This window comes from Rhineura floridana, chromosome 2, assembly GCF_030035675.1.
Source record: "Rhineura floridana isolate rRhiFlo1 chromosome 2, rRhiFlo1.hap2, whole genome shotgun sequence".
In the NCBI taxonomy this organism is placed as follows: Eukaryota; Metazoa; Chordata; class Lepidosauria; order Squamata; family Rhineuridae; genus Rhineura; species Rhineura floridana.
Window position 1 is genome coordinate 665524 of NC_084481.1, and position 15572 is coordinate 681095.

General features: G+C 44.2%; 1 protein-coding gene across 8 annotated transcripts in view; it reads left to right on the forward strand.

Moving 5' to 3' along the window:
- The first annotated feature begins 1447 nt into the window (after positions 1-1447).
- The window catches only part of ITSN2 (intersectin 2), a 226842-nt gene continuing 212717 nt past the window's right edge, over positions 1448-15572 (forward strand). For 2 of the 8 annotated variants that reach the window (XM_061607527.1, XM_061607529.1), the window contains exon 1: positions 1448-1993. In XM_061607527.1, the coding sequence (XP_061463511.1) occupies positions 1786-1993 (208 nt within the window). In that variant the 5' untranslated portion in view covers positions 1448-1785. Of the gene's footprint in view, positions 2004-15572 lie in introns of all 8 variants that reach the window. The other 6 variants (XM_061607535.1, XM_061607534.1, XM_061607530.1 and 3 more) reach the window with 5 other exon arrangements.

The window sequence follows — 15572 nt, forward strand, 5'->3', positions numbered from 1 at the left end:
CAAAACATCTGAAATTCCATAGGTTCTCCACTCCTGTTCTGTACACATCACATAATCCTAAGCACCTGACTCAAAAATTAGATCCATCTAGTCTAACAGGAACAAGATTGCAGGAACAAGGTTCTTATCTGGGACTAAGCCCCACTGAACATGATGGGACTTTCTTCTAAGTAAAGTCATAGCACATTTTCCAGTAGTATCAGCCTGCTTGCAAAACAGGACTTCCATTTCCATGCTTCCTCTCTTCCCCTCCTGCAGATCCCTGTGTCCCCAAAATCTGCTCCAGATGGTTGTGGGACCCTAGAGCATATTTTGGGCAGAGCTTGGAAAAGTTACTTTTTTGAACTACAACTCCCATCAGCCCAATCCAGTGGCCATGCTGGCTGGGGCTGATGGGAGTTTTAGTTCAAAGAAAGTAACTTTTCCAAGCTCTGGTTTTGGGGGCTTGCAGTGGGGAGAAAGGAAAGTTCTGTGGCTTTCACTGGCATTGAATATTGCCCATAGGATTTGGCTGTTGCACTTTAATAAGTGCATTGATGACTGTAGATAGTGATTATCATATTCCATTAAATAGGCCTATTTACAATGCATGAGAGTCAATGGGTTGCTGACACTGAATCCTAGTAGCCACAGGGTCTCTGCCCCACTTCCAGGCAGTGTCCCATCTTGAAGGCAGCTGAAGTGAGAATAAACTAGGGAAAAGGGGAATGGATTCCTATCTGCTAATCATTGCAAGGAATAAAGATACATCAGCAGTGACAGAATAAAAGCTTTTATTAACGGGGATAGAGTGGGTTCTGAAAGCGAAAAGACACATATATGTAGTTGCCAGCTCAGCAGTTTTATGATGTACCGCAGGGATTACAGTTGGGTGTTCCTTGTGGATCCATATCCATGCTAAGTATGCTTTGATCTGTTGTTTAACTGTCACGGGCTTGCAAAGGTGCAGGGACCTATCCCCCCCCCCCCGAACAGCTAGATGTGCTCTGGTTATTGCTGCTGGACATATGGTAGGCCTCCCTTGTGCTCTGCATGGGACTGGGCATGTGAAAGCTCCTGTCCTGTGCGCCTGTGGAAAAACTGCCTGTGCAGAGTAAAACACCCAGAAAACACCGGCAATGCTCAGCAGCTGGAACACATGATCTTTGGACCTGCATTCACAGTAGGTATTTGGGAGGAACAAAGAGAGAGAGCAGTTGCCCCAGCTTTCCCCATACCACCTCCCTTTGCCTTTGGGGGAAGGCTGTAGTGATAGACAAGACTTTATTTTATACTTGGTGTTTGCCACCCTGGGCGCCTTTGGGAGGCAGGATGGGAATTATTATTCATAATCACTTGCTCAACCCTTCCAGCTGCGCCGTGGGCAGTTGTGAAGCGATCTGGGAAAGGCAGCACCTGCTCATTGCAAAGAGCAGCCACGTCCTTTTTATCAGCTCTACTCTTCCTGTGGGCGGTGCGGAGGGGGAGGCTCGGTTTCACTAGGTTCGGTATGTCCGCACCGCGCTTCCCAGGGGGAAGGCCGGATGATCGGCCGCAAAGATAAGGCCTTTGCGCCTTCACTTTGTTCAGTTGCATTCGCCCTCTGGGAGCCACAGGAGTTGTGATGACGACCAATCCTCTTGCGGCGCCATTCAGGGCTTAGCAGAGGTGGCAGCTTATCCTCTCCTGTGAGGACTGTTACAGGTGGCTCTCTTTCGGTTCTCTGTTCCTAGGTTAAACTCTCATTTCAGACTTGGCACTCGCTCAGTCCTAAACAAAAAGCATTATTAACCCGCAGCGTCTCCGATGCTCGGCCACGCTCCGAGGATCGACGCGCGCCAGACGCTCCTGCTGCTTCCGCCCCCTGCTGCGATAAGAAGACCGCCCGCAAACATCGCCAAGTTCTCTTTTTGGCGCAGGCGCAACAGCAGCAGTAGGAGGCGGAGCGCCCGACAGGAAGGAGGCATTCAGGGAGCTCGCTGCGAGAAGGACGCGGTGACGGGCAGCGCAACAGGTAGGCGCAGGTGCGGCAGCTGGCGGTCTCGCCCCATCGCATCTGCCTCGCCCTCCCTCCGCCCCGGTCGCTGGGGAGGACGACGGGGAGACGTGGCGGGGCTGGCAGGCGCGGCGCGGGCGACCGAGGCCTGGCGTGGTGGGGTAGCGCCTTTGCTTCCCTCGAGCGAGACATTGGACGGGACTGTCTAGGGACGTCGGGGCGGGGGAGAAGTGCGGCTTGTGGAGAGTATTAGGCGCCCTGCGGGGTCTCTCAGTTTGTGTCGAGGGGGGGAAATTAATGAGGTAGCTCAGGAAATGTTGTGGACGCTGAAGGACTCGATGCTTGTGGGTGGGCGAGAGATGGGAGAGGGAGGATTGGCGAAAGGGCCATTTGGGCTCCTCGTTAGGGAGTTGACGCAAGGGCGGAAACTCTTGCGTGTCTTGAGAAGTAGTTGCAAAAGGTGCGGGTAGGATGGCCCTTGTGAAGGCGACTCTTGTGCGGAAGAGCGCCAAGCCATTTGGGAGTCGCCATGACACGCAGTCGATTCTTCTCCCTGTATCTGTCATGCCTGGCACTCAAACGCTCTGTGCTTGTGCTTTTAGTTGTCTTAACCTTTTCCTACTTTCCTCGTTTGTAAAAATATATGTGTAGCATATTTGTACTAATTATTTAACTTCCATATCAGCTCTCCAGTTGAGTGGTTTATGGCTGCAGAAAGCCAAAATAAATAAAACTGCTTGCTTGCTAGCTAGCAGTTCAGTGTTACGTTTTGATTGTATGTAGGATTACAGTTTTAAATGCAGTTAAAATGTGTTTAACTTTTATGAAATCTCCCATGTGAATTTAATCCATGCAATGAAGGATGGAGAATAATAATTGCATATCCTCAAAACCGCCCCCCCACATGTTTCTATGGGAACTGTGGTACTGTTCTTGGCAGTATCTTTATTTAGATGTTAATAAAAGATGGGTGAACAAGAGAAAACATGTGCATTCATATTGACAATGAAGGAGTAAGTTTGTTATATTTGTTGTTACGTGCCTCTAAGTTGATTACGACTTATGGCTTATGAATCAGTGACCTCCAATAGCATCCGTCATGAACCACCCTGTTTAGATCTTGTAAGTTCAGGTCTGTGGCTTCCTTTATTTTTCTTGACATTAATTATAGATAGATAGATAGATAGATATATGCACATACACACATCATGTAACGTATAATGGAATAAAGGGAAAAATTAGTGAGGCGTAGGATATTCAAGTTTTAAAAATTAATGCCATACCAGACTAATAGAGCCATATTCTATTTTAAAATAATGAAAATCACTATGATGGTATTAACAGAAGATAATAATTGCTACCAGTAGAATAATTGTATCCTATCAATCAAGATGATCAGCAGCAGTTGATGGTGTGGTGCATATGACAGAAGATCTTTGGGAGTGAAATTTGCATTTTTGCAATCATGGGGAAGATATTTGTAGTGTAAGCACCTTTTCCACTGGTGCTTATGAATAGCATAAGCAAGAAGATGCTGTTTCAAGTTTCCAGTTGTACATAATGGGGTATGGCAGCACTCACGTAAGCAGCGAGCTCCATCTCGTCAGTGTTGAGAATTCAACAATCCTTTAAAATTGGGACACTGTGAAAATATAATACAGGGAGAAAAAGGTATATTTCTAGCTGTGATTTCATTGTCAGGGATGTGACTTTTTAGTATCTGAAAACAAAAGGTCTAGAAACTTCATTTTCAAAAAATGAAAGGCAGCATTGCTAATAATCAACAGTGTATTATGGTTTGCATTTCACTCTTGCCCATGTAAGGAGATTATATACACCTTTTAGTATATTTTCAAAATGAATAGGATAACCCTGATGACATATTGAGGATCAGAAAATATTTCTTGTGGAAGCTCTCTTGTAGGTGGTGGCTTACACATGTTCCAGATTTCATAACTAAAACATAGATACTGTTGAAAGAAAGATAATGCCTATCCTTTGTAGAATATTTACTTTTTCTTTATTTTGACTAATTGTACAAAGAATATGTATTCTTTGTAGAAAATACTCTTGCATGAGGACACAAGAAAAGACCAAGAAAAGTTCATATTTAAACATAATAAAAATAAAGGTAAAATTAAATTTGAATACTAGGATCTTTCAGAAATAACAATCTATCATAGACGGTTTAAAAGATTTATCTGTGAACCCATAGGTAAGGTAATCTTATGGTCACACAACATCAGGCAGTTGCAGTAATGCCAGGGCTAGTAGCAAAGACAGCTTCACAATAACTACAATAATCAGTGGTGGCTGGTGCTCTCTAAAATTGGTGGGGCTGCTACGAGGTCACAGGCTGTGGCCAATGGGGGCATGGGCAAGGTCTGGTTTTCTTCCCATCCTCCTCCATTGAAAGATTCTGTGGATGCTTAAACACTGGAGTTTTACAAACAGAACCTTATTATGTGCCTTCAACTTATGGCAACCCTATGAATCAGCAACCTCCAATAGCATCGTCATGAACCACACTGTTCAGATCTGTGGTTTCCTTTATGGAATCAATCCATCTCTTGTTTGGTCTTCCTCTTTTTCTACTGTTTTTCCCAGTGTTACTGTCTTTTCTAGTGAATCATGTCTTCTCATTATGTGTCCAAAGTATGATAACCTCAATCTCATCATTTTAGCTTCTAGTGACAGTTCTGGTTTAATTTGTTTTAACACCCAATTATTTATCTTTTTCACAGTTCATGGTATGTGCAAAGCTCTGCTCCAACACCACATTTCAAAGGAGTTGATTTTTCTCTTATCTGCTTTTTTCACTGTCCAACTTTCACATCCATACAAAGAGATCGGGAATACTATGGTCTGAATGATCCTGACTTTAGTGTTCCGTGATACATCTTTGCATTTGAGGGACTTTTCTAGTTCTCTCATAGCTGCCCTCCCCAGTCCTAGCCTTCTTCTGATTTCTTGATTATTGTCTCCATTTTGGTTAATGACTGTGCCAAGTTCAATGTCCTCGTCAACTTTAAAGTTACATAAACCTTCTGCTATCATTACTTTTGTCTTAATGTTGATAAGTTCCATTTCTTGCTTGACAATTTCTAACTTTCCGTGGTTCATGCTTCTCGCATTCCTAAACAAACTGAAAAGTGCCTTACTTTGGTTTAGAAGCAGTCTACAAAACAATAAAATTATTGATAAAACACAATGAGCATTTATATATGTATAAGCTCAATGGTTAGAGCATTTGACCAGGATCTGGGAGATCGCCACTCAGCCATGAACAACACTAGAAATTCTTTTAAACAACTCTTCTTCTGCCTGCCTACACACACAGACAACACAGTGGCCACTCTTCTTTCCAGGTACATCTGGTTAGATGAAAAACATCAATATGCCCCTCCAAGTAATCCATTTGGGTCCTGCTTTTCTCTCCGCCTCCGCTCCCTCCTTCTCCAACAGTCCGCAAAAAGCCCATTAGGGCCAAGGCCTTATCCCTCTGCCACTGCCACCCCCTCCTTTCTTTCCCTCTCCAACAGCCAGCAAACAGCCACCAGGGCTAAGGCCTACCCCCCCGCCACTGCCATCCTCCTCTCCCTCCCTCTCCCAACAGAAAAAGGGCCCATTAGGGCCAATCCTACCCCCCCACCGCTGCCATCCTGTTCCTCTCCATCAGTCAGCAAAATGTCCATGAGGGCCAGGGCCAAGGTCTACCCCCACCCACATCCTCCTCCTCCCTGTCCAACAATCAGCAAAGCTCCATCAACGCCAAAACCAAGGCCTATCCCCCACCACTGCCATCCTCCTTCCCTCCCTCCAACCAGAGCTTGGAAAAGTTACTTTTTTGAACTGCAACTCCCATCAGCCCAATCCAGTGGCCATGCTGGCTGGGGCTGATGGGAGTTGTAGTTCAAAAAAAGTAACTTTTCCAAGCTCTGCCTCCAACAGTCAGCAAAAGGCCCGAGGCCTAGAGCCAGGCTTATCCCCTACCACCACTGCCATCCTCCTCTTCTCCCTCCCCCTCCAACAGTAAAAAAAGGCCCCTCAGGATCAAAGTATACCCACCCCGCACCACTCTGCATTTCCCCCTTGCTCCGCATGCAGCAACATCCACCTACTTTGCTTAATCAAATATTGAACTGAACTCAAAGAAATTTTGCTGCTGCTTCCAAAGGCTGGCTGCAGAGAAAGAATCATGCTTCCTGCTGCTTTAGCCTGCTGCTTGTAAATGTGAAGGAATAGCAACACAAGCTCAGAGAGGAGCCGGTGCCGATTGCAAACGTATGGGTCTGATTGGCTCAGATTGGAATGCATTGGGGAGGCTTTTCATAGTCCTGCCCTAACGCTATGGAACGTACAATGCATTTCTGAAGGACTTCTCCTGATTGGTTATTCTATGAGGAATAAAATCAAAATGCAGGTCCTGGAGGTGCGGAGGGGACCCCTGCCCTCCATAAGCCACTCCTGCTAGAATTTTAACCCTAGAGATGGATGGGACCGTAGCAATGATTGTGATTGGCTCCCTTATCCAGAGATAATTGGCCAGAACAGACGATGAACATAAACAAGCCCAGAGTGTCTGTAAAGGTAAGGTACTGTATTGAATATAAATGTAAGACACGGAGAAGGAACTGGGCTATAGGTTTGGTGGTTAGGGTGGGCCCCACTTGCCCTTAATGAGGAGCCTCTATTGGCAGAAATTAAAATTAACAAGACATACAGATGAGAATTAAAGCCCAATGGGACAGAACAGGCTTAGTACACAAGGGTCCCAGGTTCAATCCCTGCTTATGGTCTCAGAGAGAAAGGATTGATCTTAAGGCAGTGCAGTCATATATCCATTTATGTTTATAAGGCCTGGTGGGGTTGGGGCCAGTCCAAGACATTTTGCTGCCTGAGGCAAAGGAGAAGATGGCGCACCCTCATTGTTCCATGTATAGAAGCTGACTGGACTGGTAGATCAACACTGGTGACAGGATAGCATCCTCCTGAGACAGCAGGCTAGTTTAGAGGGCCAGGATAAGATGCGTAAGATCATAACTCTGTCCTCCAACAGAGGGGCTGGGAAAAGCAGCCAGGGGCTGCCCCTGCTCCCCCCCAACAACTGCTGCCTGAGCAGTTGCCCCACATTGCCTAACTGTATGGCCAGCCCTGGGGGTGGGGATTGTCATGGTCTATTGGAATTTTCTCTCCTACTCCTGCCTTCCTCTCCATTTTTTTAAGGTATCCAGACACTTAGGGATCTTCCTGGTATACTCCCCAGACTTCTACTAAGCAGTCTTCATGCCTGTGCTAAGAACATAGGAAGAGTCCTCCTGGATCAGAGCAAAAGCCCCCCTAGTCCAACATTCTGTTCTCCCAGTGGCTATCCAAATGCCCCTAAGCAGGCCATGAGTGCAGTAGCTCTCATGAACCTACTGTTGTTTACCAGTTTAGTTAAATTGTTTCAAACCTGGGCATTGGAATTAAATGGACTTGCTATGCTGATGTCTTGCTAATGTTAGCATAACTTAGTTGGGAACCTACGTGCTCAAAAGTAGCAAAGTTGAGAGGAACATGAACAGCCTTTGAGTCATGTCTACATACACTAACAATACTGAGATCCTCTTCTACCCTGGCAAAGTAGTGAGGACAGATAGGGGCAGTAAGAGGGAGAGAGTGGCAGCGCTAAACAATAGGATGAGAAGGAAGGAAACTAAGGGCTGGGTGTTTTTTATAAAAAAAGTTTTTAAAAACAGAAATAGAGATGGGTGCAACACAATAGCTAACACCAGAAAGTTAACATGGGTGCAACAGAGCCTTTTCCAGCTCCATTCAATCCCCTGCCATTGATTAAAACCAAGACCTGGGCCACTGGCCTGATCCAGCAGGCTCTTCTTATGTTCTTATGACCTTTCCTCCTCCGTGTTCTCCGTCGCTGCTTTGCTCAAACCCTTGCCATCGTTTAAAATGACGTCTGTATGCAAAGAGGCTGCAGAACAGGAGGAGGGCATGGAAATAGGGCTGGTCTGTCTGCCAGCCAGGGAGTTGAGAAAAGGAGGAAGGAAAAAAGGGCTGAAGGTGGAAATTGGGCGTGTGTACAAAGGGCGGCTGCAGAATAGGAGGGAGGCGGCAGCATTGAAATGGGAGTGGTCTCTGTGCATGAGGGAATTGAGAAAATGAGGGGGAGAAGGCAAAAAAGGGTGAAAGTGAAAACAGAAGCAAAAGGGGGTTGCAAAAAAGGAGGAAGGGACGGCATGGGAAGTGAAGTGAAAATGAAATGGGTATAAAAGGGGCTGAGTTGGGCAGAAAGTGAAAAGAGTGCTTAGTATTTGGAACGTGCGGGAGGAGGCAGAGGTTACCATTGGGGTAGTCTGTGTGCAAGGGTCATTGCAGAAAAGGGGTAGGAGGCATGGACATGGGGTGAAAATGAAAACGGGGGCAAAGTGGGGCCTCATAACAGAAGAGAGACATGGCTTCAGAAATGGGGTGAAAAGAGAGCTGAGTAATTGCATGGGATGGAAAGGGGAACCCCTAGGTGGTTACCATGATAGGAGTGGAGGCGGTTGGTGAGCGGAATGAGCAGGGGTACAGCCTCTAGTGTTTATATATGAATAGATTTGTCAAAGTACTTTCATTTTAAGCTAAACTGTGAAGCTTTCTACCGCTCCTAGTGGAAAATTCTTCCTTGTAATGGAAAATATGAATAATGTTTTGCCTTATGGAATCTTCCAATCCTTGTCTGTCCTTTAGATCTTAGATTGTTATAATCTGCATTGTAATCAGCTGTCTTTTTCTTCTTTTTGCCTTTTTGATTGAGCTTGTCCTCATTTCTTTTGGTCCCCCCATTCCCCACCACTTCCTTTGCTTGATTCTAGTGCTGCACTGACTTAGGTCTTCCGAGTGTGGGTGACCATGACCAGGGTCCCCTTAACCTGGGCTGTTCTACTAGATTGCAGCTCCTTAGATAACCCCCTCTGCATGCATTTATTTATATCCTGACTTTTGGTCCTCAAATATATATGACCAATTCCATAGACAGGGTGATTTCCAAAGGGCCCTTAATGTGCTTTTATCCTGCTCTCCTGTGACTGTGCAAGTATTGAGTATGAATCCAAGTTTTGCCTTTCCACATTTTCTGATGGGAGATTTAAACAAAATCCCACCTCAGTGGTGTCTCCTATTGATCTACCAAAGAAATCATGGCCTTGTTTCCTGTGAATGCCCAGTTAGGGTGTCTCTTGTTGCTTCCGTGTTTTAGTGTCTTCCTTCCCCTTCACGGTTGTGCGTGTATTATGGGGCTGGAACCTTTCTTGTGAGGAGCCCATGGGTACTCCATGCATACTATTTTCAAGTGAGCTGTAGGGCTGATTGAATGTTATGGTAGCAAGTAGTTCCTCCCTTCCCTCTATGTTGGCCAGTCAAACAAGTGGTTGTTTATAGCATGGGTGGTGAGCTGCAGAACCGAGGGCCAAATGTGCTCCTCCTGGCCTCTCTGTCTGACCCTCAGAACTTTCCCCTGGCCACACCTCTGATTGGCCTTGCTTTGCACTCCAAATGTTTTTCTCTGGCTGTAATGCAATTTTCAGTTCTGATAATGTCTTTTGCTTGTCTGGACAGAGGATAGAGAGGGGCTGATCTAGACTACTGTACAAAAGTAAAAATTTACATTCATTGCTCCATGTACTTCTGCCTCTGACCCTTTCTATCCCTGGCATGTGGCCCTCAGAAGGTGGCTCGAAAGGGAATGTAGCCCTCTGCCTGGGAAAAACGATTTCCACCCCTGCTTTATAGTCTAAGACAATTTGAACCCGCATCTTCAGGATCCCTGGAGTGTATCATTGATTGGTCTTATGCTGGCTGTGCCACAGTTGTGCATACTGGTAAGGGCACACTGGTGTATCTGTTAAGTTGTCTGTGTTTTGATAGTTACCTTTATAAAAGAAATTCAAAGTGCCTCATAAGATGAAAAATTGGAAGGCACATCAAATATAAAAACAAACCAAAACTGCTAAAATCATGATATAGTTACATGATATCAATTGTATCAGTTATACTCAGAGTAGACCCATTGAAATTTGTTGTTGTTATGTGCCTCCAAGTCGACTACGACTTATGGCAACCCTAAGAATCAGCGACCTCCAAGAGCATCTGTCATGAACCACCCTGTTCAGATCTGGTAAGTTCAGGCCTGTGGCTTTCTTTATGGAATCAATCCATCTCTTATTTGGCCTTCCTCTTTTTCTACTTCCTTCTGTTTTTCCAAGCATTATTATCTTTTCTAATGAATCATGTCTTCTCATGATGTGTCCAAAGTATGATAACCTCAGTTTCATCATTTTAGCTTCTAGTACTGGTTTAATTTCTTCTAACACCCAATTATTTGTCTTTTTCGCAGTCCATGGTATCCGCAAAGCTCTCCTCAAACACCACATTTCAAATGCGTTGATTTTTCTCTTATCCGCTTTTTTCACTGTCCAACTTTCACATCCATACATAGAGATCGGGAATACCATGGTCTGAATGATCCTGACTTTAGTGTTCAGTGATACATCTTTACATTTGAGGACCTTTTCTAGTTTTCTCAGAGCTGCCCTCCCCAGTCCTAGCCTTCTTCTGATTTCTTGACTATTGTCTCCACTTTGGTTAATGATTGTGCCAAGATATTGATAATCCTTGACAAGTTCAATGTCCTCGTTGTCAACTGTAAAGTTACATAAATCTTCTGTTGTCATTACTTTAGTCTTTTTGACATTCAGCTGCAGTCCTGCTTTTGTGCTTTCCTCTAACTTTCATCAGCATTCGTTTCAAATCATTACTGGTTTCTGCTAGTAGTATGGTATCGTCTGCATATCCTAAATTGTTGATATTTCTCCCTCCAATTGTCACACCTCCTTCATCTTGGTCCAATCCCGCTTTCCGTATGATACGTTCTGCGTATAGATTAAACAAATAAGGTGATAAAATACACCCCTGTCTCTCACCCTTTCCGATGGGGAACCAATCGGTTTCTCCATATTCTGTCCTTACAGTAACCTCTTGTCCAGAGTATAGGTTGCGCATCAGGACAATCAGATGCTGTGGAACCCCCATTTCTTTTAAAGCATTCCATAGTTTTTCATGATCTACACAGTCAAAGGCTATAAAGCACAGGGTGATTTTCTTCTGAAATTCCTTGCTCCGTTCCATTATCCAACATCTGTTTGCGATATGATCTCTGGTACCTCTTCCCTTTCTAAATCCAGCTTGGACGTCTGGCATTTCTTGCTCCATATATGGTAAGAGCCTTTGTTGTAGAATCTTGAGCATTACTTTACTTGCATGGGATATTAAGGCAATAGTTCGGTAATTACTGCATTCCCTGGGATCCCCTTTCTTTGGAATTGGGATGTACATGGAACGCTTCCAGTCTGTGGGCCATTGTTTAGTTTTCCATATTTCTTGACAGATTTTAGTCAAAATTTGGACAGATTCAGTCTCAGTAGCTTGTAGCAATTCTATTGGTATGCCATCTGGTCCTGGTGATTTGTTTCTTCCAAGAATTTTAAGAGCAGCTTTCACCTTGCATTCTAAAATTTCTGGTTCTTCATCATATGGTTCCTCCGTGAATGAATCTGTCATCCTGGCATCTCTTTGATAGAGTTCTTCAGTGTATTGCTTCCATCTTTTATTTCATCTTGGTCAGTCAGTGTGTTCCCTGTTGTTTATTCAACATCCCTACTTGTGGTTTAAATTTCCCTTTCATTTCTCTAATCTTTTGGAACAGGGCTCTTGTTCTTCCCATTTTGTTGTCCTCTTCTATTTCTGTACAGTTACTATTGTAATAGTTCTCTTTGTTCCTCCGTATTAGTCGCTGTATTGTTGCATTTAGGGTTCTAACTGTGTTTCTATCTCCTTTGAACTGTAATAGACATGATTAACATTGATTACATCTTTATGAAACCAAGAGCAGGACAACAACTCAAGTATAAAAGTAGGGGGGGAAAGCTTCAACCCAAACCTAGCCCCCTCAAAAAAAGTCTTAATGACTCACTGATGGTTAAAAGAGAGGGAGCCAAGTTAACCTGTGTGGGGAGGGAGGGAATTCTACAATCTAAGCTTCCCCAATACTTTTCAGAAGTGGACCCATAGAGTGTGTTACAGTTTTTCAGTTTGAATTGACCCAGGGCGTGTTGACAGTGGCCAGATCTGGTTCAGCAAAGAAGTGGCATAGCTGGAACACCAGCCAAAGCTGTGCAAAAGTGTCCAACTTGAGGATCCAGAACCAAGGGGGACTCCTAAGCTGCAGACCAGATCTTTCAAGAGGGATAAAATTCCATCTAGATCAGGTCACATCACCACTCTTTATTCAGCTCTCCTACTGACCAATATTTTATTATTTATTTATTATTTGATTTATATCCTGCCCTTCCTCCCAGCAGGAGCCCAGGGCAGCAATGATCATAAAAGACCTTTAAATACATTAAAAGAAAACAACGTTAAAAACATTTTTTTAAAGCTTTAAAAACATCTTTTTTTAAAAAAGGGAAGAAAACATATTATTAAAGAAAACATATTAAAAGCAATTCTAACACAGATGCAGACTGGGATAGGTCTCAACTTAGAAAGCTTGTTGAAAGAGGAAAGTCTTCAAAAGGCACCGAAAAGATAGCGGAGATGGCGCCTGCCTAATATTTAAGGGGAGGGAATTCCACAATAGCGCTTCTGTCTTGTCATAATTAAGCTTCAGTTTTGTTAGCCCACATCTAGTCCAATACTAGGACACCAGTTCAGAACTGCCATGGCTTCCTTGGTATCAAATGGAAGAGAGAGAGCTGGGCATCTTCATATTGATGAAACATAATTCCAAAACCCAGCAGTTTTTTGTAGCTATTGAATAGCATGAGGAACAAGATGAACCCCATAGGCTAGGGAACCTTTTTCAGCCCGAGGGCCACAACCTTTCTGGGCAACCTTCCAAGGGTCAAATGCCAGTGGTGGGTGAAGCCAGAAGCAAAAGTGGGCAGAGAAACTAGTGCATATTCTAGCTTTGTACAATAGGTTATTTTCTCCACATGCTCAAGCATTCTCCTCTGTACTCGGTTCAGGCAAGCAAGAGGCACTTTTAATTATTAATTTATTGAATTTGTTAGTTGCTTTTCTACACAAATATGTTCACTCAAAGCGACTTACAGTTAAAAAAAATTGAAAGTAAAGTAAAAGATATATATATATTTAAAAAGTATATAAGGTGATGAAGCAATCCTTTTTAGGAAGGCTACGCAACAGAAGCCCTCCAAGAGCCTTCCAAAGTTAGGAACCAAATGCCTGGGAGAAGAGAAATGTTTATGCCTGGTACCTGAAATGGGTAATGATGGCGCCAGGCGTGCTTCCCTAGGGAGAGTGTTCCACAAGCAGGGGGCTACCACTGAGAAGGCCTGTTCTCATGTTGCCACTCTCCTCACCTCCTTCAGAGGGGGCACATGAAGAAGGGCCTCCAATGCTGAACACAGGTCTGGGTTGGTACATATAGGGAGAGGCGGCCCTTGAGGCATTGGGGTCCTGAGCTGTATAAGGCTTTACAGGTCAAAACCAGCACTTTGAATTGAGCCCAGAAACTAACTGGTAGCCAATGCATTTGCGCCAGAATTAGTGTCATGTGTTCAGACCGTCTTGTCGTGGAGAATAGTCTAGTTGCTGAATTCTGCACCAGCTGCAGTTTCTGAACTGTCTTCAAAGGCAGTAATCAGTTCAGGGGCCGGATAAGAGGCTGGAGGGCCACATAGGGCCTGAGGTTCCCCAGCCCTACCATAGGCTAACAACCAAGGGCATGAGTAGGAGTTAATAACACCCCTGCCAGACACTGATCGAACATCTGAACAGCTTTTTCCTGTTCAGATGAGCAGAGAGAGGGGAGTGTCATCCACTTACCGGTCATGCCAAAATCTAAATCCCACCCACCACTTCATACAGATGTTAAAGAACATTAAGGCAGAATTTTCTCCCTTTCGAGATCATAGTCCTTGTAAGGCATCCTCAGTTGCCAATTCTGCCAGAACTGGTAAAAAGAACTGAAAACTAACCCTACAGAGTAGTCATGCTGCTATCACTCCTTTACTGCCCACCAGTTTAGGCCAAATGAGAAAAACCTAAGTCTCAAAAGCAAAAAGAACCTGCCTGGGATTCAGTGAGCAAGAGCTAAAATCACACACTCTGCTCCTGGAGCTACAAGCCAAAAAGACCAATCGGTAGCTAGTAGCCACTAGCCAAAGGTGCTGGATTCAGTACCTGGCTTACCTAAAAGAACATACACAGAAGTAAATATGAGATAGCTTTATTAAAAATACTGCAAGTGCATACAAAGAGCAGCATAAAATTCCTTAAACCCAGATCACCCATAAGGTGCAGGCATAAAATATAATATCAAAAATACAATTGAGAAATGAATCACAGGGCAAAATAAACTCTAATTATAGTCTTATCTCTAAACATACCAACATAGATTAGGATAGCAAACAATACCTGATCCCATCAGGAACACATAATAGCAGGATAAGAAAACAGGACAACTATCAAAGGAAAGACCTAGCAACAGCAAGGCATATTCCTTAGCCAATCAAAGGGACAATTAAACAGAACTTTCTAGGCCTAGCGGATGTGCAGTAATGGTCTTGAAGAGCATTTGTATCAAAGATAACATCGTGCAAGAAATGATCTCACACAGCAAATTAGCTGGGGAAACTCATAGGATAAGCTGTTTCTTTCTCACAAGCCTGCTCTTTACCCAGAAATCTGAGCAGAAAAGCCATTTTCTGGGACCATCGTAACCTTTTCTATATGATACCCTGCAAAACCCGATAGCACAACTTCTAACCTGAAGACCCCATTCAAGAGGATACATAACATGGTGAAAGGCACCAAAAGCCACAGAGAGATCAACAACTCCTCCTGACCCCCTCTTGATACAGGTCCTTTATCGGTACACAAAGGAAGATGCAGAAACCAGGCCTAAAGCCAGATTGAAATAGATCCACATAATCGGCTTCATGCAGATATGCCTGGAGCTGATTGGCCATGGCCCTCTCAATCTCTTTGCTGAGGAAAGGGACACTTGTGAATGCATGGTAGCTATTCAGGACCTCAGGGTCTTGGGAGGGCCTCTTAAGAAGAGGCTTCACCACCAACTCCTTCAAGGCAGTCAGCACCACACACTTTCTCAGCAAAGCATTACTCCCTGGACCCACCTAGTCATTCTATCCCAGCTAGATTTTATTGGCTGTGATGAGCAAGGATCAAGAGAACAAGTGGTAGGTCAAACCTCTCCAGGCGTTCTGTCCACATCTTCATGCCACAACAGCTGAAACAGATTCAAAACCCCAAGATGAGACAGCATTGTAGACACCTCTGCTCAGCCTGCATTAATTGTGGCATCAGGATTTGAGTGAATGAGAGTGACTCTACCCACAAAGTGCTTTGTTGAACTGTCTCAGCAGGCATTTGATGTTCTCAGATCTGGACCTTTAACTAGATCATTCACTGTCCTATAGAATGCTGCTACTTGAGAACACAGTGATAGTGTAGCTGCCCCATGTAGGCACAAATGTGTTCTCACCAGTGCTTATTATACTCGTGCGAC